The sequence below is a fragment of the Mastigoproctus giganteus genome, chromosome 5 (genome assembly GCF_048544385.1).
Source record: "Mastigoproctus giganteus isolate SK-2022 chromosome 5, ASM4854438v1, whole genome shotgun sequence".
NCBI classification, from domain to species: Eukaryota; Metazoa; Arthropoda; class Arachnida; order Uropygi; family Thelyphonidae; genus Mastigoproctus; species Mastigoproctus giganteus.
Window position 1 is genome coordinate 7,994,887 of NC_143579.1, and position 24,405 is coordinate 8,019,291.

The 24,405-nt window shown below is 37.7% G+C and overlaps 1 protein-coding gene across 2 annotated transcripts in view; it reads left to right on the forward strand.

The window, feature by feature from the left end:
- Nucleotides 1-24,405, forward strand: part of LOC150085151 (uncharacterized) — a 274,128-nt gene that overhangs the window by 215,005 nt on the left and 34,718 nt on the right. For both annotated transcript variants that reach the window (XM_090373050.1, XM_090373051.1), the window contains exons 10-11: nucleotides 8,009-8,209; nucleotides 12,579-13,215. In XM_090373050.1, coding sequence (XP_090229176.1) covers nucleotides 8,009-8,209; nucleotides 12,579-13,215 — 838 coding nt within the window. The remainder of the gene's footprint in view (nucleotides 1-8,008; nucleotides 8,210-12,578; nucleotides 13,216-24,405) is intronic.

Consider the following 24,405-nt stretch of genomic DNA (forward strand, 5'->3'; position numbering starts at 1 on the left):
TCATTTTATGAAGGACGTAGAGTTACTAGAACGAGTACAGAGAAGAACAATTGGTGAGAGGAATGAAAGGTATACTTATGATGAAAGGCTTAAGTTCTACAAGTTGTAGTATCTGGAGACTTCCCTTTACCCTTGATGTAGTAACATCTTTAAGTAAATCCTATATCAGTACACTGTGATCACCATCACCTAGTGGTTCCTTTATCTGCAAATCCTTAATGCATGAATAATCATTGCTGATAATTAGATAAAGAGTATTACTCCCTCTGGCTGCCCCTCGAACATGTTGCTGTAGAAAACAATCCTCCACTAAATCCATGAAAGTTTTGCTAGCGTGCGAGTGGCCAACCTCAAGTTCCAGTGAATATCCGGAAAGTTAAAATCCCCCATTACAAGACATTCTGTTTTACTGGCTCACTCTATTTCTCTGCACAACTGTTCATTGTCATCAGAGTCATTAGGCTTATAACACACTCCTACTCTCATTTTCCCTTTCCCAGCACCAAACAGACTCAACGTTACACTGTCCACCCATGTCAGCTGAATGCACTTCCTTAGATTTTATGTGTTTCTTAACTAACAGCATAATCCCTCCTCCCCTCTTACCCTGTCTATCCTTTCTGTACAAATTGTATTCCCCAAATTGATATTTTCAAATGTACTCCGCAGATGCCTAGTCACCAGACATGCTGTGCCTAATTTGCAGAACTTAAGACTTTCTTCATAAGAGCAACCCTTTGTACCATTCACCAATCTCGTTCCCCTTCTGTGTACTCGTTCCAGCAGCTCTATATCCTTCCTAAAATGAGGCCTCCAGACCTGTATACAGTATGGAAGGTGTGGCCTGACTATTGTCTTATAAAAGGGGATAATCATTTCCTTATCGCAGCCAGAAAAATTCCTATATATCATTCACAGGACACCATGAACTACTCTTACAGCCTGTCTGCACTTCTCAGAAAACTTCATATCTGACTACACAATTACCCACAGGTCTTTTTCAATTCCTATTATCCCTATAGATATTTATATATCTTGTTCAAATTTTCAATCGTTAATAAAATACTTTTTATTCATCCACTCAAGTTCAAATACATTTTTTTAAACTTGTAGTGGACGACACTTGATGTTAATACAGTTTTTTCAAATATTAATTCATTAATTAAATTTAATTAATTCATTTTAGTTTTATATGGGAGAAAAAAATTTCTCTTATATAAGATATTTAGCAGGATATAAATTTAGGAATAAAATTGAAATCAACAGGCAGTAGCTCAATCAGTAAAATGCAAGGATTTCAGTATTTTTCACATGAAGGTGAAGAATGCGAGTTCAATTCTTGCGAAAATCAATAATTTTTTGATACATTTTTGAAGTCGAAAGTCAAAAGTTCGTTGTTGACCTAAGTAGGAATTGACTTTAAAAATAATTTTTTTTTTATATTACTTGTTTATTCTCTACTACCCATATACAGTACTTTTCAATTGTAAATGTTAAACTTCAGTTGCCACCTCTCAACCCATCTGTTCAACTTTTCTGGATCATGTTGCAGTAACATACTGTCATTAACAACCCTACCAACCTTTGTATCATCTGCAAACTTAGACAATAAGCGTGATATACCTTCATCAATATCATTAATAAAAACAGAATGTGTACAAAATACAATAATGGACCCAGCACCGAACCCTGGGGGACTCCACTAATAACATTAGTCCATGAAGAGCACTGTCCATTGATTACCACTCTGTCTTCTTCCATTCAACCATCCCTTTTTCTATAACAGCAATTTGCCCTTAATGCCATATTGCTCCAATTTGTACAGTAGTCTTCTGTGTGCAAAAATTAAAAAGCTTTCCTAAAATCCAAGTATATGATATCAAAATTATTTTTTCCATCCAGATCCTTTGTGACCAAATCATAATATCCAATCAAATTGGTCAGACAATACGTCCCCTTAACAAACCCATGCTGTGCCTGAACTATAACTGCAGTCTTGTCTAGATGATCTTTAATCAATGCCTTCATTAATTTCCCTGGAACAGAAGTTAAACTAACAGGTCTGTAATTACTTGTCACCCTTTGATCCTCCTTTGTGAATTGGGATCACATTTACACATTTACAGTCCACGGGACCTCCCCTGAGTCCAAGAAAGCTCTCATAATTTTGGCTAAGGGTTTGCTTACTTCCTTTGCTGCCTCCTTTGATATAACTGTATAGATCCCATCCACCCAAGGTGGTTTTCTTATGTTTAACTTCAACAATTTCACCTCCACTTTGCTCTTAGTTATTACAAAATCATTTAGCTCCCTGCCAGAGTTTGTTAAATTTCTGGCATTCTGCTTCCTTGAATAACTCCTCATGTGTGAATCTAGATGCAAAATACTCATTCAGTTTGTCAGCTACCTGTGCAGGATCATCAACAGTCAAATCATCAATATCTAGTGGACCAATCTGATTCATCCCCTTCCTTCTAGAGTTTACATAAATAAAGAACTCTCTGCTGTTTTTCTTTGTATCCTTTGCCAAGGATTTCTCGTAATTTGCCTTCTCCTGTTTGACCTTCTTTGTGACATTGACTATAAAATATTTAAGGGCAAAGGCTTCATGCTACAAGGTAGAATGACTAACATATACGTTAGTGCAAAACGATGTTAATTTAATTGATTAACTACTTTCGTAGATGGCTATGTTAAAATGATGCTTTTGCACTACCTATATGTTAGTCCTCCTTTGAGAATTGATTACAGACAAACTTATAACTACCATAGACTTCTGTGTCATCTGATAATTTATATGCATCCTATAAAACTAATACAGATAAAACTGATTATATAACATGCATTTAATAATTTTCATTCTAGACTCAATTTTACATTGGAAAAGGAAAATACGGATACTAAGTCATGAAATTTTCTAAATTTCACGCTTACTCGGGATGCTATTAAAATCCAATTTAACATGTATCGTAAACCAGCAAACAACGCTATGCTTCTACATATAACAGCTATCACCCGTTCACCTACAAAAAGGCTATTATCTTTAATCAGTTTCTCAATGCCTATAAATATTCAACTGCAGAATTTGCTTTAGACTCAGAAATACAGATATTAACCAGCAGATTCTTAAACAGGGGTTACACTCTTGCTACAATAAACTGAATTGGGTTATGAGCTAAGGATAGGATACAAAAAACTACATCAACCAACCAAACAACGATAGTAACATCAAAAAATACTTTATTTCTGTCCCATACATTGAACAGTGGCACAAGCAGCTTAACAGATTCTTTAAAGATACCAAATTTAAGGTTGTGGCCAGACCAATACGGAAATTACACACTATACTGGACAATTGCTCAGTCCTTTCCTCGTTCGCAACACAAATAAATGACTTGGTATACAACATTTGTTGCGGTGATTGCGACTTATCTTACCAAGGATCCACGCGATTTCCGCTGATTGTTTGGGTAAAATAGCATGCATCCTCAGTTTGTGCTTCTCATTCAGTAGCGTCAGAATTAGCCTTTCATGCCGTTAATGAAAAACACACATTTTTATTTAACAAGGCCAAAATACATAGTGTCCAACATAATTATATGAGACTATTAATAGCAGAAACCATCAAAATTAAATTACATGAGAATGTTCACCGTCTATATCTAATCTCCGATTCATGGTCTTTTGTGTGCATGCACGAAGACAAATAATCGCGCCCTTTCACACGCATACATGAGGACAAATAATCTCTCTATTTAAGATTCAAGCTCACAGACTCCATAAATTCCATTCCTGTGATCATGTCGTACGGTTGAAAAGCATTGTCTGCTTCAGGAAAGAAAATCGTTTTTCAAAATTTAACTTTAACTATAATTAATATTTTAATTAATTTATGTTAATTGTGTTTTGAATTTTAATTAATTTTTGAATTGTTTTCAATTGATTTTTTACTGTAATCATTTTGGTTAATTTTTTATTCTTTTTAATTTCTGGAGAGTATCGTACGGACGTGTTCTACGTATCATATTGAGGTAAATTTCTGTTATTCTTCTACAAATATTGATATCAACGTAGACATATTGAGCACCATAGCTCTGTTATATACTATCAAATATGCAGCCTATGCATTTTTCTACTCTACTACAAGTCTCAGTTCATATGAAATTCAACAATATTTTTAGTTGGTATGAAAAGCTTAGTAGCTTCCAAGATTAATTCTTTGAATGCTTTCCATTTAGAAATTGCTGTTGGTAACATCAGTTTGTCCCACTGTATAGAATTAGAATTTAAAAACTGTCTCAGACCACCAGAGGCAGACTGGGTCAAAAATTCATACCTTGAAAACTTGTAGCAGCCTCATACTAGCACGTTTATAGCCACATTGTTTATGGCCAAAATCACACTGATCTCCATCAGCTTCCGGCCCACCGGGGTTTCCCCGGTAAGTCTTATGGCCAGTCTGCCTCTGCAGACCACCGTAGTCACCTTTACGAAAGCAAGTACCCTTCCCTTTACTCCTGACATCTTTGAGTAAATCCCACATCAGCACACTGTGATCACTGCCACCTAGTGGTTCCTTTATCTGCAGATTCTTAATGCATGGAGAATCACTACTGATGATCAGGTCAAGAGTATTAATACCTCTGGTTACCTCTCGAACATGCTGCTGTAGAAAACAATCATCCAATAAATCCACAAAAGCCTAGTTAGTGTGCAAATGTGCAACTCACAAGTTCCAGTCAATATCTGATAAGTTAAAATCCCCCATTATAAGACAATTTGATTTACTGGCCAACTCCATTTCTCTGTACAGTTGTTCATTGTACTCATCAGAGTCATTGGGCCTATAACACACTCCTACTCTTAATTTTGCTTTCCGAGTGCTTATGTCACACCAAACCGACTCAGCATTGCACTGTCCACCCATGTCAACTGGGTGCACTTCCTTAGATTTTATGTATTTCATAACTAACAACATAACCCCTCCTTCCTTCATATCCTATCTATCCTTTCTGTACACACTGTATTCCCGAAATTCCAATTCTACACTGCTTATATCTTTGATTCCAATAATATCTGCCTTTCATGTCTTTACCAGCACTTCAAATTCATCAAATTTATTTACTATACTCCTAGCACTGGTGTACATGCATCTGTTCTTACTCTTAGTTATCCTAACACAGCTCATGTATTTACTTGTTCTGTAATGACTCCCAGCAGTTCCTGAAATCCCCAGCACCTTGCTTTCCAGGCTTTTGCTCATTCCAATAGATTTTGACCTGTTTTGTTCCAAAAATTTCCCGTTTTGCTCCTACCTACAAATTTAATTTCACTCTCCAGCTTTTTGTAAGTCAAAAGTGGACAGCTATGCATAGAGGTTTCTCTGTCTCTCTCTTTTTGTTTTGTTTTTTTTTGCTGATGTTGTATAAGCTTGGTTTCTTACATCATTTGTCATTACTGATACTAACATCAGCCAAAAAAAAAAAAAAAAAAAAAACTATCTATCCTATGTAATAATCTGTCTAATACTTCCTTAAATTTATTCAAACTGTCCACTCCTGTAACACCAGATGGAAGCAAATATTCATGCATCTGTTTTGCAGCCTCCTTTTTCAGTTTTTTGTCCTGTTGTGTTTGTTGTTTGAGAAAGAGTAAAGATGCATTTGGCATTTATTTTGTGACAATTCCCTAAAAGCTGACTCCATTGATATCATGGTAGTACCACAGCAGACCATTTACTGTAAAATATGTTGCTAAAACTTGGTTTCATTTTTGAATAATGATATACTTTTACATTTTTGACACTTTGGCCGTTCATACATTAAGAAGTGTTTCTGCTCTAATCTCAGGTTGGATTCAGCTTTATCTTTGGAAAGGATTCGAACTCTAATGAAGTCCTTCAACTCATCCTGGGTAAACAGCTTTGGCTCCAATGTCTCTTTGCTGTGTGTGTGTGTGTGTGTGTGTGTGTGTGTGTGTGTGTGTGTGTGTGTGTGTGTGTGTGTGTGTTGTTATTGTTATTTGATTTTTAGGAGCATTAGCAACTAAGGCCATATTGCTCCGGGATATGCGGTGGTCATTCCCTGACCCTTCCGCATCCACCGTATTTGGTGGTGACGGGCTCGAACCCCGGTCTAATCAAGAATTGTGTGCTACGCACTGCTGCTCCTTCCCGCCTGGCTACGGAGGCGCTGTGTGTGTGTGTGTGTGTGTGTGTGTGTGTGTGTGTGTGTGTGTGTGTGTGTGTGTGTGTGTGTGTGTCATGTACCCAGGATCAGATGAAATTCTGCAGCCTCTGCCAGTTGCACCTTCATCACATTCCATTACGTATTCTAAAGAATTTAATCCATGCAGCGAAGGTGCTGAAATTGGTCTCATCACTGAATCCATGGTGGAAATCTTGCTTTTTACAGTCACACATTGGTTTTTTTTTGATTTGGTAGTTGTTGGCGCATCGGCTTCTGTGGCCATATTGCACCTCCCAAGGTTTTTTTTTTGCAGTACTTTGATCCAAGCCCGAGGCGGGAATCGAACCCGCGACCTTTGGGTTGCCGGGCAGGTACTTTACCCACTCGGCTAGCCCGGTCGGCTCACACATTGGTAATTCTGTAAATAGAGAAAGGAGGTTAGCCTTATACTTTAATTTCAGTAAGCAAACAAGCATAGAAGATATGTGCAATACTCTGTTATATGCCTTAAATACCACAAGTGACTGATTTTTTTGTCCAGTGTATTTGTATATTACAATATATAAAATAAAGGTGCTATATAAGAGGTGTGGCAATAAAGTTTCCAGACTGGTGCTGTTGCAGTCTTGTTTAATGAGTTTGAAAATGAACAGAAGTTGTGTGTTATAGTTCAAACTTCCTCCAACAGATGGTGATACAGATTGTCCAGTAGGCTGACAGGTTCCAAGTAACAGCTAGTTTCATTAGTAGCTTTAACATTCATGTCACTTTTGCAATGCATCATTTTCAGGGATGTTTGCGATGACCCAAGAATTGGGTGTCTGTTAACCTTTGAATAAGGAGACAATTTGTCAAATTCTGTATGAAGGTTAGGTATTCTGTATTAAGGAAAAGAAAGGCCTCTGTGCAAAATATGTACCTGATAGATGAGGAGAAGCAATGAAGAGCATCTTCACATTTATGTGAAGACTTCATCCATATTTCTCAAGGCAGTCCTAATTTCATTGACTATATTGTCACTGGAGATGAGTGTTGGGCATTTAAGTATGATACAAAGCATCAGAGCATGCATTGGACTTCAAAATCATCACCAAGGCCCAAAAAAGTTGTTTACAGAAGTCTAGGATCAAGGTGATGCTGATCACATTTTTCAAAAAATGATGTTATTCACAAGGAAGTTGTACCTGAAGGGGGGTAGAGTCAATGCTATGTTTTACGTACAGGTACTTGCACATTTCCTGGACAAGGTCACAATTTCGAGAGAAGGGCAGCTGGTTCTTTTGCATGACAATTTTTCCACCCATTCTGAACTTGTTGTGAAGATATTTCTGATGAAACATGTTATTGTAGAGATCAATCTTGTCTGACAAATTTGAAAGCAATTATCCATCCTGTTCTCCCAAAATAGTACTAGCAGACCTCTTCTACTTTCCCAAGGTGAAAACTGCCCTCAAAGAAAAAAGATTTCAGGAAGTTAAAGATATAAAGAAAAATGTAACCATAAAAAACTGAACATATTTTTGGGCACCTTCACTGATTCTTTTCAGAAACTTTTAGAACAGTGTAATAAGTGCATTCAATAAGATGGTGATTACTTTGAGCTCCTTCACTTTGTGTTCTTTTTATTGCACCAGTCCAAGAACTTTATTGCAACACCCTTTAACCATGGTTTGTATAATATTTAGAGTTGTCTTTTTGCACTTTTATTACTATTTTGCGGGCGCACACACACACAATTTACAAGAAAATATCATAATCTCTCTCATTGTGTGTGTCTGTGTAAATTTTTTTTAAATTCCTCTTCTGTTGATTCTTTCTAGTCTGACTGCAGGCCTGATGTAGGTCATCGTTCACAAATGCCTAAGGTTGATCTTGCATCTGGTAATGTGCCATCTTCAGTATTTCAAGAAGCAACTGAAAACAAAGTCTCTGTAAATAAAAATGATCGTCAGTTTGATGGCATTCCTTGTGAATACTGTGATCAAATATGTTTTAGTGAAAGTGAACTCTATAATCATGAGGTAAGGAGCCAAATATTTTTCACCATTTCACTGTATGATAATAAGTTGGACAAAGTTGGTAATTAATATTTCATAAATTATATTTTATTAGACAGTGACATTTCGGGTCCACACCTTGGATTTCAGTTTGAGCCATGCTTCTCCATATGTATCTCTTCTCTAATTTCCCCCTTCATATCTATCCAGTTTATTTCCTACAATCTCTGTGCAGATCCCCCACATGCTTTTTCCCTCCTCTTACTTTGCTTTTGTTGATGGTATTTTTGATTAGTTTCATAGTTTCTTTTGTTGATTGTCTTTTTTGATTCGTTTCATAGTTTCTTTTGTTGGTTGTCTTTTTTGATTAGTTTCTCTCCTTCCTTTCATTAAAAACAAAAATGCTAGACAACAGTTATTCTAAATCTTGTATTCGTGACAATAGGAACATTACTCAGCTTCATATCCTCTCTCTCTCTTCCCCCCCCCCGTAGCCAGGTGGGAAGGAGCAGCAGTGCGTAGCACATGCTTCTTGATTAGACCGGGGTTCGAGCCTGTCACCACCAAATACGGAGGATGCGGAAAGGTCAGGGAATGACCACCGCATATCCCGGAGCAATATGGCCTTAGTTGCTAATGCTCCTAAAAAAAAAAAAACCCAAAAAAAAATCTCTTCCCCCCCCCCCCCCCAGATCAACAGCTGGTAGCATATTGTCATTCCTTGGGCGAGGGGTTTCCAAGAATTGTGACCTTAAGACACATATAGTCTAAAGCCCTAAATATCCTTCCTGAACACTCCAGCTTCATAGGCAGTGTTTCTGTTGGGTCAAAGAATACAGGAGATTAAGTACACAGACAACTGATCTTAGCCAGTTTTCTCCCTCAGACATTCATTGCTACAGAAGGATCTCTGATATGAAGTTTTTTATATTGAGTTCTCTGTAACATTTATATTTATCAAAAAAGGGTAGTGATATTATTCCATAATGGATCAACACTTTTGAGGAAACACATTGTAAAATTAGATATTTGGTTAGATTTTTAGTTCTTCTCGAAGTCTTTCCATTATTCTCCAGCCATCTACTGTAGCCATTACACATTTCTCAAAATCTGACCATTCCAGTTTTGTAATTTTTTGCTTAATGCACCTGTTTTTCTTTGTCTTGAAGAATTAAAGAATACAGTTTTCCTTTCAAAACTTTACACCAGTGTCCATGTTTAGTATGATTATTTTATATATGATTAGTGGCTTTAGACTTCCACTTTTCTTGTTTCTGTCCTGCTTTTAAAGAAGGCAAGAGAATTGTTGTCAGAAACATTTTTTGACATTGAAAGTTGTCTGGTATGACTTATTTTCATGGACAGTCTTTTGCCATTTTGATAACTTCCGAATAACTATAATGATCATAGCTTCATTGGTATGATGAGTTGCTTTCACAAGTACAAATGTCTGTATTTGGAATTTCATACATTTGTTTCTATGGAGTATGCACATATATATTCGTTTTGGAAGAGTGTCAATGATCACTGAATTATGACCACACCATCCATAATGGACTATGCCACATAGCCAACAGTATAAAAAGCTGAACAGCTTCCTACAGTAGAGCAGGGTAAGTTTCATCTGGTTGTGCAAGTCAAAGTGATAAAGTAGCAATTATTCGCATTAGCATTAGTAGTGGCATATGACGCAAGAATGCAAGCTTATGCAGCATCAGTCAAAAAAAAAAAAAAAAAACTACTTCCCATTCACCTATCCATTTGCTCCAAAGGTTTGTCCAGTTCTTGCTTGAATTTATTTAAGCTATCAACTTCCACAGTAATAGATGGAAGTTTGTTCCAGCAATCAACCACTCACTATGGGACATAGTAAAAGATATCACAGAGTTTCAAAAGAGTTTGTGTGTCAGATGCTTCCATATCGGAAATGGCATGTCTTGATGGTTGCTCACTGTGGTTAAAGTGTACAAAGAATGGTGTTGAGTGGGTCAAACCACCTCCCACCGAACTGTAAAGGATTATGCAAGGTGGATTTCATTGATCAGTGATGGGTGCAGCACATTGACCTTCCGCTCAGCATGTATGTACAATGTGCAACAGTTTGACATTGTAATACAGTATGGGGAATGCAAGAACAATATCCCAAATTATGATGCCCTACTCAGATGTATGGGGATGGCCACAACAGATAAACTGGCACCTCCATAGACAGGTGGGCAGGAGCAGTAGTGCATAGCACATGCTTCTTGATTAGACTGGGGTTCGAACCCATGACCACCAAATACGGAGGATGCAGAAAGGTCAGGGAATGACCACCGCATATCCCTGGAGCAATATGGCCTTAGTTGCTAATGCTCCTAAAAACCAAATAACAACAACAGCAGATGACCCAAGAGACACCTTCTCCTCACTGCTGATCATTGACGGCAAATGCTGTGGTATCAACAACATGCTGGTTGGACACTGGAAGACTGGAAACGAGTTTGCTGGTTGGATGAGCCCAAATATCTGGCACAAACAACACAACGCCATGAACCTATCATGTGCTGTGCCTACTATCCAGACAGGTGTTGATGGTTGTTGAATATGGGGAATTTTACTGGCAAGAACTGGGATCCCTGGTGCTTATGGACCAATGTTTCACTGATGAGGGTCTATCAGCAGCTGATCTCAATCCAATTTGAACACCATGTGGGATGATTTGGAATGGGAAGCAAAACATATAGACATGCAGCTGTCATCTATTCTGGCACTGTGGAAAGCCTTGCAGGTTTGAAGCAGTCCCTGTGGACTGCTTCAAACATTTAGTGGAGTCAATGTGTAGGCAGATAGCAGCTGTGATATGTGCAAATGGTGGTACAAGTAATAGTAGCCATTTTTATATTTATGATAGTTTTGAAAATGAACATTGGAAATCACAACCTATCAGATGATGTGGGTTTGCGCAAGTTGAAACTGAAAAAAATTCTCTGGGATAGATACAGGTCTAGCAGTTGATGAAACTGAATCAAGTAATACATATATAAATGTAGAAAGTATTAATAAAAAAGTAACAACCAGATTTTGTTTTTATAATTTTTAATTTTATTTTATGATTTTTAGTTTTATTTTTACAAAATTTTTATTTCATTTTTGACAATAATCACACTGTAATATTTATCGATAAAGTCAAAATAGGAAAAAATTAATATTTAAAAACGTACCTACTTACTTTTTCAGTTTTTACATTTCCAGAGTCCTCAAAAAACTTCACTACTCCAGGTAGCTTGCGTACTTTCTGGATACTCTTACTGTGAACATTTTAAAGATGTAACAAGGATGGTGATGTTGACTCTTGTACTTTAGGTGTATTTAGTGTATAATGCTGTGATCATCTTTTCAAATTTTATTTGTCAGAGTAATAATTAAATTGTCACTGTTCATTCGTTAGCATATATCTCTTATTTTTCTTCTTTTTTTAAATTTTTTTTTAGTTATTATCTACATCCTGCCTTTTATAAATCTGTATGTAAAAGTTCTCTAATGATGTTATTTATTATTTAAAAAAACTCCTGCTATAGTAAATTCTTAACTATCCAAACAAGAAATAAATGAAGGACATTCTTCATTAAGAATTAAGTTGATTTCAATTTCAATAATCAGTATAAATACTTGTAGTTACAGAATCTGAAACACCGTACTCTGTATTGGTAATCTAGTAACAACCAACTAGACACAGAAAAAGTATTTCAATGAAATAATATATAGAGATGAAGAATAAATACATAAAATAACTGAAAACCATTTTAACCATTCTAAAAACCATTCCAATAACTAAGAACTTAGTTATTGGAATGTACAATTTAACTTGTACTGCCATTGGACTCTGTCTTATTTTTTTTTTATTTATTTTATTTTTTTTTTTTGCCTTTTCTCTCCTCCCAATTTGGCATGATCATATCCTGGTGCAATATTATGTTATATGATATTGCACCAGGATATAACAGTATATGATAATTGCCACATGATAGTTCATACTATTTAATGATAGGTCTTATGAGTTGATAAAGAGGAATTTAGTCTCAAAAGTTACTACTCTGTTTATGTATTTTATCTCTTTGACTCATTTTTTTTTATTATTTTTATTTTTTAAATTTTTATCAGCTGCTAACTGGTTTTTAGTTATTTTATGTCTTTATTATTCTTCATTTGCAAATGTTATTTTATTAAAGTATTATTTAGATTTTTTTGCCTAGTGCATTATCACCAGTATGTTTTCCAGTGCCCAAGGCGTTTTTTTTTGTAATTACCATGCTCTATATGTTTGAAAGATTGAGAAAACAATTTATAATTATCTGTGCCTACTATATCATAATCATTAAAATTATATATTAACAGGGCTGGTTTGTTACAGAAAATTTGTCAAGGAAGTTTGCAGGACTTTCCAGCCACTGGTGATAAGTGTTCTCCTCCGCCAGATAAAGTAACAATCAAGCCAGTCTTAACATCATCTTCTATAGCTCATTATAAAGCTAAACAGCAGAGCGAGCCTCCTTTTACTACAGTTCAAAAACACTTTAATAAAGAAAATAAGAATAAAATTAGTCCAGAAAAGACATATCAGAATGGTGCTTTATCACATAAAGTTATCCAGAGTACTTCAGAGTTCTCCAATAATACTCCTCAATTTAAGAAAAATCAGGGACAGGGACACTATTATCAGCCACTTAGAGATACATACAATAGGCATAATAGAGGATTAAGACCTAATTCTTATGACAAATATGGGATGAAAAGTGATCCAATGGCATTTGAAGGCAATCAAAAATCAAGAAGAGATAACATGGTTATAACAGGGAAAAAGATAACTAGAAATTCATATGAAGAACATGATGATAGACCGGTAAGAATGAGAGGAAAGAACTATACAACAGATAGTGAAAGGTTACATGGGAATTACGCTCCAGAAAGCAATTTTCCACAGTACTTTGAGGAAATGAGGCGTACCAATATGAAAGCAGAAGAGCAATATTTAGGCTCCTCCATTTCCGGTAAGTGATAACATGCAATATACTTTAGTAGTTTTAATATTCCAGTGTTGTCTATGTAATATTTTCATTTTTGGAAAATGAGTGTACAGTCAGTCCTTGTATAACACGTGTTTACACTACACGAATTCGATCATACACGATTTATAAATAGGGGAACGATATCTTATATAACACGAACCGAATTCGCTTATGCACGATTCACCTTTGTGTTTACAAGAAATGGCAGTCGAATGCAGAATCACCCCAACTGAATGCAACACGATAGGAATGAAGAGAAGATTCTGAAAATGTATTTATGTGTTTTTTATCAGTGAAGGAGAAACACATTTCACCATAATAATGTAAAAACCAACAATTCCAGCTATCGGTATAATCGCAAATGCAATTAGATTGAGTTTACTACCAGTTTATAACAGATTCCACTAGCAGAAACGCAACTGGAAATTGTTTTTATTGTTTTATGGTAGTAATCCCTAGAAATGTGCTTTAGTAAAATGTGAGGTGTTAATAGTGTATCTCTGCCTTTACAGCATTGTTTATTCAGTTACTACACGCGCGCAGCTTTGTTTACATGTATCAAGCCTGCCTCCTCGTTTTGTAATTGTGCTTTATTCCCTAAAAATGAGTAAAATACTTAAAAGGTGTGAAAAGAAAGCATCCTGGTGAAGACACTGCAGTTTCAGAGAGAGAGAAAAAAAAAAGCAATATCGATAAACAGAGGCGGACTGGTCAAAAATTCTTACCCGGAAAAATTTATAGTGGCCTCATACCACGGCCAAAATCACACCGGCCTCTGGCCCACTGGGGTTTCCCCAGTAAGGCTTATGGCCAGTCCGCCTCTGTCAATAGAGAAAAATATGAAATTGTGAAATGCTTTGAGCGAAATGAAAGACCATGTGATATTGCATGTGCTACAGACCTAAATGAGGCAATGCTGAGAATTACAAAGAATGCAGAGAAAATAAAAACAACTTTCATAGCAGGAACAACTCAACTTAAAATTCATTAAATTAAGGCACAAGAATTGGAAGAGATGGAACCGCTGTCATCTGTTTGGACAGAAAATCAAACAAAAAACAAGTTTGCTTACGATAGAAGCAAAAGCATTAGCAATATTTTATTACGTAATAGTCGTAATAAAATACGTAAAGTATTTTATTACGATTATTTATTGTGTTTGGTTATGTTTTGGTTACAAATGTGTGTTCAATCTTGGGTGGTCGGCACCTAACCCTATTATTCCCATAGGGCCTGTTGTTTATATTGCACGATTTTGCATTGCACGAGGGTTTCTAGGAACACAACTATCGTGCTATACGAGGACTGACTGTACTTTAGTATTTTTGTAACTCTAAAATTTTGGCTTTGGCTACTGCATTTCAGCCTGTGTTTCAAAAGTTAAAATTGTTAACTTCATTGCTACCAGTTTCTTTTTGAAGATTGTCCATAATCTGAAAAACAAGGTGACAAACTTTACAGAGTTACTTGTGGATGATGCTTATAAATATAAACATTGCTAAAAAATGAGTTGGATATTTTCTCTTCTGATGGTGGATTTTCAATGCCTGACAGCAAATAGGCAACACAAAAGGGGTTGTGGAATAATGATCCACCTTCCTTTAAAAATGATGCATCTGATCAATCATAAAATCCTGCTCAAAGAAGCCATTCTTGTACTTCTCTTTAAAACAAGGCCTATCACTATTATCGTGGTATATCTACCTCCCACCCTCCCTCTGTGTGAAAAACCATTCTGGATCTCTGTGCCGGGTTGTGTCAGCAGCTCTTCCTAACAACTCCCTCCTTTTCGGCATAGGTTCAACATACCTATTCTTCAAAAAATTTGTGGAATACACTCACTGCGAAATTGGCTGCTCTGTCTCTCGTCTGGGTTGAATTCCCCTTTCCCTGTAGGAAGAATTCAACCCAGAAGAGAGAGAGAGAGAGAGAGATTGCCATCTGGTTAGAAAAAATGTTGCTCTGTACTGTTTTTTCCAACCAGATAGCAATCACTGTAGCAATACTTTGTCATACACTTTTTTTTCCAACCACTGAAAATACAAATGCAGATCACCAAAGCCATCAGTGCTTCATCAATTGCCAAATCTCGTAGTTATACTACCTGCATATAAAATCCCGAGTACAGTAAAATTGACCAGCCTATTTGATATCTCTCCTTAACTCTCTGCATACTCATGAAGCAGTCTTCTGGCTTATGCCCTGGTTATCCTCAGTTTCAAAACATGCTATGTTGAAATTGTGTACCTTCTACTGGAGCTCAAAATGATGGTGGAATTCATACTTACATTCAGGAGAAAATTAAAACCTTCAAATATTTCCCTTTACAGATGACATACTCCAACTTCTATGACATGAGAAAGGGCTTTCAAGAGCTTAAGCAAGGGTCCTTAAGATGGTTTATCTTAGCAAGGTCTATCTCTCAACAGGCTAACATTAGCCAAAGAATCCTTTCCTACACAAATACAAATTCCCGTCTTTCCTGTCATGGATGCTACCAGGCTTTTCATACCAATTAAGAAATATTGTTCAAGGTTTAGGCACCTGGTTTTGGCATATAGATAGAGCCTTAGTTGCTAATGCACCAATAAAACCCAACAACCAGCCAATCAAGGTTTAGGCCTAAATGAATGTCAGATGAACTAATGAGACTCATGGCAAAGAATAAAAAAGCATGGGATGCATATAAATTATCAGGCGACACAGAAGTCTATGACAGATATAAGCTAGTCTGTAATGAAGTCACAAAGGAGATTAGGCAGGCGAAGGCAGATTATGAGAAATCTTTGGCAAAGAATGCGAAGAAAAACATCAGAGTTCTTTACTTATGTAAACTCTGAAGGAAGGGGGATGAATCAGATTGGTCCACTTAACATAGATAGTTCAACTATTGATGATCGTATACTCAGGTAGCTGATAAATTGAACGAGTATTTTGCATCTACATTCACATATGAGCAGTTATTCAAGGAGGGGAATGCTAGAAGTTTATCAAACTCTAACAGGGCGCTAAGTGATTTTGTAATAACTGAGAGCAAAGTGGAGGAGAAATTGTTGAAGTTAAACATAAGGAAGATACCTGGGGTGGAATGGGATCTAACCAGTTATATTAAAGGAAGCAGCAAAGGAAGTAAGCAAACCCTTAGCCATAATTATGAGAGCTTCCTTGGACTCATGGGAGGTCCCCATGGACTGGAGGTGTGCAAATGTATCCCCAATTCACAAAGGGAGTTCAAAAGGTGACACAAGTAACTATAGATCTGTTAGTTTAACTTGTGTTCTGGGGAAAATAATGGAGTCACTGGGTAAAGAAGCATTGCAGGATGATCTAGACAAGACTGCACTAATAGACACAGCATGGGTTTGTTAAAGGGAGATCCTGTCTGACCAATTTGATTGGATACTATGATGTGGTCACAAAGGAACTGGATGCAAAAAATAATTTGATATCATATACTGGAATAGTAGTAGTAGTAGTAGTAGTGGCACATGATGCAAGAAAGCAAGTGTAGGAGCTTATGCAGCATCAGCCAAAAAAAAAAAAAATCACACAATTCCCTCCAAATGCCTGTCCAGTTCCTCCTTAAATTTATTTAACCTATCAACTTCCACAATGACAGATGGAAGTTTGTTCCAGCAATTAACCACCCGCTGGCTAAAGGCAAATTTCCGCACATCTATTCTACATCTGTCCTTTCTTAATTTGAACTTATGTCCCCGTAGGTTGGTAATCTGAACAAGTGGAAGGATCCCATCAGAATTCAGCGTGCTCAACCCATTCAAGGCCTTATAGACCTCAATCAGATCACTGCGCAGGTGCCTAGTCTCCAGCCACTGCAATTTGCAGAACTTAAGCCTCTCTTGGTAAGAGGATCCCTTCATTCCCCTCACCAATCGTGTTGCTCTTCTCTGTACACGCTCAAGCAAATCTACATCCTTCCTAAAATGAGGCCTCCAGACCTGTATGCAGTACTCAAGGCGTGGCCTGACCATTGCCTTATACAGAGGGACAATCACCTCCTTTTCCCTGTTAGCAAAATTCCTATATATCATTGACAAAACCCCATGACCCGCCCTAGCAGCCTGTCTGCACTGCTCAGAAAACTTCATATCTGACTGCACAATTACTCCCAGGTCTTTTTCATTTTCTACCACCTTAAGTGTAGTACCACACAGTTGGTACGTTTCTCTGGGGTTACTTCTACCCATATGCAGTACTTTGCATTTGTCAAGGTTGAACTTCAGTTGCCACTTCTTAGCCCATCTGCCCAAATTATCTAGATCCTGTTGCAGTAGCACACTGCCATTACTGTCATTAACAACCCTGCCAACCTTTGTGTCATCTGCAAACTTCGACATTAAGCCTGATATACCTTCATCAATATCATTGATAAATACACAAAACAACAGTGGACCCAACACCGAACCCTGAGGGACTCCACTAATAACATTAGTCCACGAAGAGCAGCACCCATTGATTACCACCCTCTGTCTTCTCCCACTTAACCATCCTTTTATCCATTGTAGCAACTTACCCTTAATACCATTCTGCTCGAATTTGTACAGTAGTCTTCCATGCGCAACAGTGTCAAAAGCTTTCCTGAAATCCAAGTATATGATATCAAAATTATTTTTTGCATCCAGTTCCTTTGTGACCACATCATAATAACCAATCAAGTTTGTCAGACAAGACTTTCCCTTAACAAACCCATGCTGTGTTTGAATTATTGCTGCAGTCTTGTCTAGATGATCCTGCAATGCATCTTTAACCAGCGACTCCATTATTTTACCCGGAACAGAAGTTAAACTAACTGGTCTGTAATTACTCGTGTTACCCTTCGATCCACCTTTGTGAATTGGGGACACATTTGCACATCTCCAGTCCGTGGGAACCTCCCCTGAGTCCAAGGATGCTCTCATAATTATGGCTAAGGGTTTGCTTAGTTGCTTTGCCGCCTCCTTTAAAATAACTGGATAGATCCCATCCACCCCAGGTGCCTTTCTTATGTTTACCTTCAACTTTTGTGCATTGAAGACTACTATACAAATTGGAGCAGTATGATATTAAGGGCAAATTGCTGCTATAGTTAAAGGGGGTGGTTGAGTGGGACAAGGCAGAGAGTGGTAATCAATGTATGCTGCTCTTTGTGGACTAATGTTATTAGTGGAGTTAGCCAGGTTTTGGTGTTGGGCCCACTGTTGTTTTGTATCTTTATCAATGATATTAATGAAGGTATATAGGCTTAATGTTGAAATTTGCAGATGATACAAAGGTTGACAGGATTGTTAATGACAGTAATGGCAGTGTGCTACTGCAACAGAATCTAGAAAATTTGGGCAGATGGGCTGAGAAGTGGCAACTAAAGTTTAACATTTGACAAATGCAAAAGTACTGCATATGGATAGAAATAACCCCAAAGAGATCTGATTGAGGTGTATAAAGCCTTGAATGGTTTGAGCATGCTCAGTGCTGATGAGATTCTTCCTCTTGCTCAGAATAATCACCTGAGAGGGCATGAATTCAAATTAAGGAAAGACAGTTGTAGGATAGATGTGCAGAAGTTTGCTTTTAGCCAGTGGGTAGTTGGTTGGTTGGTGGAACAGACTTCCGTCTTTTGTTGTGGAAGTTGATAGCCTAAGTAAATTTAAGGCTGATCACCAAATACCTTTGGTATTTGGTGATCAGCCTTAAATTTCAAGTTCATTCCAAATACATGTCCAGCTGAGCTGGACAGGTATTTGGAATGAACTTGAGCGGTGAAATGAAAGCGTTTTTTTTTTTTTGGCTGATACTGCATAAGCTTACTTTCTTGCATCGTACTAATGCTAGTGTTTTTTTCCTTGAATTTATTCAAACTACCCACTTCTGCTGCAACAGCTGGAAGTTTGTTCGAACAATCAATCACCCACTGGCTGAAGACAAACCTCTGCACAATCTGTCCCACAACCATCCTTACTCAATTTGAATTCATGTGTTTAGTCTGAGCGAATGAAGAATATCATCAGCATTGAGCTTGCTCACCATTCAAAGCCTTAAACACCTCCTTTAGATCCCCTCAAAGGTGGCTAGTCTCCATATGTTGCAATTTGCAGAACTGAAGCCAATTGGTAAAACCACCCTTTTTGTTCCTCTCAGCAATCTTGTTGCCCTTCTCTGCACCAGTTCAACAGATATATGAGGTGCTACCCAAAAGTTCCAAAAATTTGAATGTTGCATGGGAACTGTGGCTAGTACAGACTTGTGGTGCTAGGTAACACTGCATGCATCGTTTGCGAATCAGTGTACCATGTGGCATCAGGCTGGATAGAGTCATTTAATATTTATGCACAGTTCTTTGGCAGTGTGTTTCCCATAGTTTGCAGTTGTTGCGATGGCTGATGTGAGAGAGCAACATGTTTGCATCAAGTTCTATTTCCTTCTTAATGATACAGCAGCAGAAACCTATAAGAACTAAAAACAATCTTTTGGTGAAAATGCTTTAAGCCAGATGCCAACCTACTACCGGTTTAACCGTTTTTAAAATGGTACAATGTCGGTTGATGATGATGATCGCTTTGGGTGTCCATCATCGAGCACCACCCTATAAAATGTTGCAAGCGTTCGGGCAGCGATCCGTGAAGACTGCAGGCAGACCATCTCTGTGGCATTGTAGGACTATCGTACGGCACTTGTCAGGATTTTGTCAGATGAGTTGAACATGAGAAGGATTGCGGCCAAGTTCGTGCCACGGTTACTGAGCAAAGACCAAAAGCAGCAGAGATCTTCAATAACAGGCCAGAAGTGATCAAAACTTCCTCTCTACGGTCATCACTGGTGATGAGAGTTGGACATATGGTATGACCTAAAAACCAAGCAACAATCATCCCAGTGGAAGAGCCCATCTTTACCCCAACCAAAGAAAGCCCGACAAGTGAGGAGCAATGTGAAGTCCATGCTGATCTGTTTTTTGGACATTGACGAGATTATCCATAAGGAATTCAAACTTTTTGATACCCCCCTCTATCACTGGCTATAAGAGAAAAGAAAGGACACAAAGAGTTTTACGTGTATGTAAATTCAAAGAAGAAAAGAGCTAATCAGATTGGTCCCTTACATAATGGTTGTTGAAAAGTCACTGATGACCCAGATGATGAATTTAATGATTACTTCACATTCATCCTTACAGATCGAAGTCTCTTCAGGGCATGGAGAGACTGTAGTTTCTCCATGCTATGAAGAGACTTTGAACATGGCATGAACCCAAACACTATAAAATTAGCAATGTAAAAATTATACAAGACTGTTTATTAGATAAACTTCTGAGCCTGAGTGCAAGTAAGGACCTTGGAAGAGTTGTATATACTCAGTTATTTTAAAGGAAACAGTGAAGCAATATCTTAAACCATTAAGGTTAATTATTGGAGTTCATTAGACTCATGGATGATTCCCTTGGAGAAGTGCCAATATACTGCCAATCCATAAAGGTCATTCAAAGGATGAAACATAGTATAATCTAAATAAGAATGGTTTTGGAATGGAAAATCTAATTTAATTAATCTGATAAAATATTTTGATGGTGCCACTCATTAGTTAGATGCATGAAATAATTTTTACATTGTTTATTTGAACATTAGCAAAGTATTTAAGCCTGCAATCCTTCAAGAGAAATTGTTATATAAGCCAGAACATAATGATCACAGGTAAGATCACAGATAAATTATGGGATGTCTATACAACAGGAGGCAAAGGAATTAATGGTTACTCTTCAGAATGAGCCAGTGTCAGAAGTGAGGGCTCTAAGGTACTTCGTCAATGTTATTTAAGAAAATCGTTTCTGATTTTCTTAAATAACACCGATGAGGGGATACAGACATGATATCAAAATTTGTAGATGTGGAGATTGAGAGAGTGGTCACTAACAGCATCAAGCAGTGCTATCTCAGGAAGACTGCAGTGTCCTGCTGATGACTTATCAAACAAATGCCTGTAGAGATAGGGAGCTTATAATTCCATTATATAAGGCAGTTGAGAGATATCACTTAGACCACTGTGTAAGTAGTCTAAGTAGACAGTAGGCAATTGCATAGTGAGATTGGCTAATGGGTGCCCATATGAGGAGAGACTTCAATTATGTAGCAACGGTGCTGTATAATTCGGTACTTCAGAGAATATCTAACTGAGGTTTATAAGAGGGGGCTCTGAAAAGCCCCCCTTTATATAATACTAATAATATTATATTAGTAAGACCATACGACACAAGGAAACAGACTATTTTCTATATTAGCCAAAAATAAAATAAAACAGAACATTCACAATATTCCCATTCCCACAAGGTAACCATCCAATCCTGCTTTAAACTTAGCCACATTGGGAGGAAAATTTATTCCAGTGTTCAACAACCCTGTGCCCATAGGTGAACTTTATGAGATTCAGTCATCTGTAATTCCTTGAGATTTTATATTTGTGCTCCCTCTGGTTTTTGACTCATTCAGGAGGGAGAAAAAAAAGTTCATCATTCATCAGATTTCCAGACTTAATATTAATTTTATATTTAATATTAATTATAAATTTAATATTATTCCAAATGTAGTTTAATCATAGTCTGTAGAGAGGTATAATGACAATGCCCTCCTATAAATTATGGACAAGAAAACTTTCACATCAGATTGAACTGTTACACTTTTTTTTTTTTTTTGTCTTAAATCACTCTTGGCTCTTCTCCTTCAAACCAGATTTCAGAAATAGCAGACTGGCAGAGGATTTTATTAAATTGCAGTTAGGGTGTCACTAATGAAATAACTAACCATTTTCACTGGTCTTGGTTTTATGGGTGTTGTTCTTATTTCCACTTCTGTTGGAGTGGAAATAAGATCAACACCCATGGACACCATTCATCATGGCATTTACTGCATCAAATACTTCTTTATCTGATAGACTGATGGTTGAAAGAAATGAGGTGTACTCTTCCAAGGAAAGCTGTCTGCAAGAACATATGGTGCCTCCGTAGCCAGGTGGGCAGGAGCAGCAGTGCGTAGCACACGCTTCTTGATCAGACCGGGGTTCAAGCCCATGACAACCAAATACGGAGGATGCGGAAAGGGCAGGGAATGACCACCACATATCCCAGGAGCAATATGGCCTTAGTTGCTAATGCTCCTAAAAACCAAATAACAAATAAAAAAACAAGAACATATGAGTTATCATGTCTGAGAAGGAAATCAGCTTGTGTATTCAGATGGTAATAGTAATCGAGACATGTGATGCAAGAAAGCAAGCGCATGAGCTTATGTAGCATCAGCCAACCCCCTCCCAATTTCATACATCCATTCCCTCCAAAAGCTTGTCCAGTTCCTCCGCTATAAACTTCCACATCGACAGATGAAAGTTTGTTCCAGCAATTAACCACCCACTGGCTAAAGAAAATTTCTTCACATCTATTCTACAATTGTCTTTCCTCAATTTCAATTTATGTCCCCTTGGGTTCATAATCTCAGCAAGGGGAAGAATCCCATCAAAATTCAGCATGCTCAACCCATTCAAGGCCTCATACACCTCAATCAGATCACCTTGATGGTGCCTAGTCTCCAGCCACTGCAATTTTTGGAACTTAAGCCTTTCTTGGTAAGGGGACCCCTTCATTCCCCTCACCAATCTTGTTGCCCTTCTCTGTACGTACTCAAGCAATCCTTCCTAAAACGAGGCTTCCAGACCTGTATGCAGTATTCAAGACTTGGCCTGACCATTGCCTAAGGGATAATGACATCCTTTTCCCTGCTAGCAAAATTCCTGTATCATGACCTGCTCTGGCAGTCTGTCTGCATTGCTCAGAAAACTTCATATCTGTCTGTACAATTACTGCCAGATCTTTTTCATTTTCTATCACCCTAAGTGTAGTACCACACAGTTGGTACATTCCTCTGGGTCTCAAATTCCTCTGGATCACCTCGCAGGTGCCTAGTCTCCAAACACTGTAATCTGCAAAACCTTTCTTCTTAATCATAACCTTTCTTCGTAAGAGCAACCCTTTGTTCCATTCACTAATCTTGTTGCCCTTCTCTGAACTTGTTCCATCAGCTCTACATCCTTCTTAAAATGATTCCTCCAGACCTGTATATAGTACTCAAAATGTGGCCTGACCATTGCCTTATACACGGGGATAATCACCTCCTTATCCCTTCTAGAAAAATTCCTGTATATCATTGACAAGACACCATGAGCTACTCTAGCAAACATTCTGCACTGCTCAGAAAACTTCATATCTGTCTGCACAATTAGCCCCAGGTCCTTTTCATTCTCCACCACTGTCAGTGTAGTGCCACAGACTTGATACGTTACTCTGGGGTTACTGCTTCCCATATGCAGTACTTTACATTTGTCAATGTTAAACTTCATTTTCCACCTCTCAGCCCATCTGCTCAACTTTTCTAGATACTCTTGCAGCAGCATACTGTCATTAGTGTCCTTAACAACCCTGCCAACCTTCATATCGTCTGCAAACTTGTACATTAAGCCTGATATACCATCATCAATATCATTTATAAATACAGAAAACAACAACGGACCCAACACTGAACCCTGAGGGACTCCACTAATAACATTAGTCCACGAAGAGCAGTGTCCATTGATTACCACTCTCTGTCTTCTGCCACTCAACCATCTCTTTATTTCTTGATTAGACCAGGGTTCGAGCCCATCACCACCAAATACGAAGGATGCGGAAATATGCAGAGGTCAAGGAATGACCACCGCATATTCCGGAGCAATATGGCCTTAGTTGCTAATGCTCCTAAAAACCAAATAACAACAACAACCATCTCTTTATCCATAGCAGCAATTGGCCTCCAATGCCACACTGCACCAAATTGTGCAGTAGTCTTCCATGTGCAACAGTATCAAAAGCCTTTCTAAGATCCAAATATATAATATCAAAGGGCTTACCTTTATTTTTTGATATAGGAAGCTTCTTTTCCAACTCTCCCTGTCCAACTCGCTAATAATTCATGGGGAAGGCGATATCAATTTTGCAAAACATTGTCATAAAGTAGATTTTGGGGGTCTAAACAGGCTAATAATTAAGGATCGATTTTTCTTTTTGGTCCTGTGGCTGGAATTTTGAGTTAAATTTAGGGGTCTAATAATTGGATAAGGGGCAGGGGTGGGGGGGTAGGGGTTGGGGGTTATTCTCTACATTTC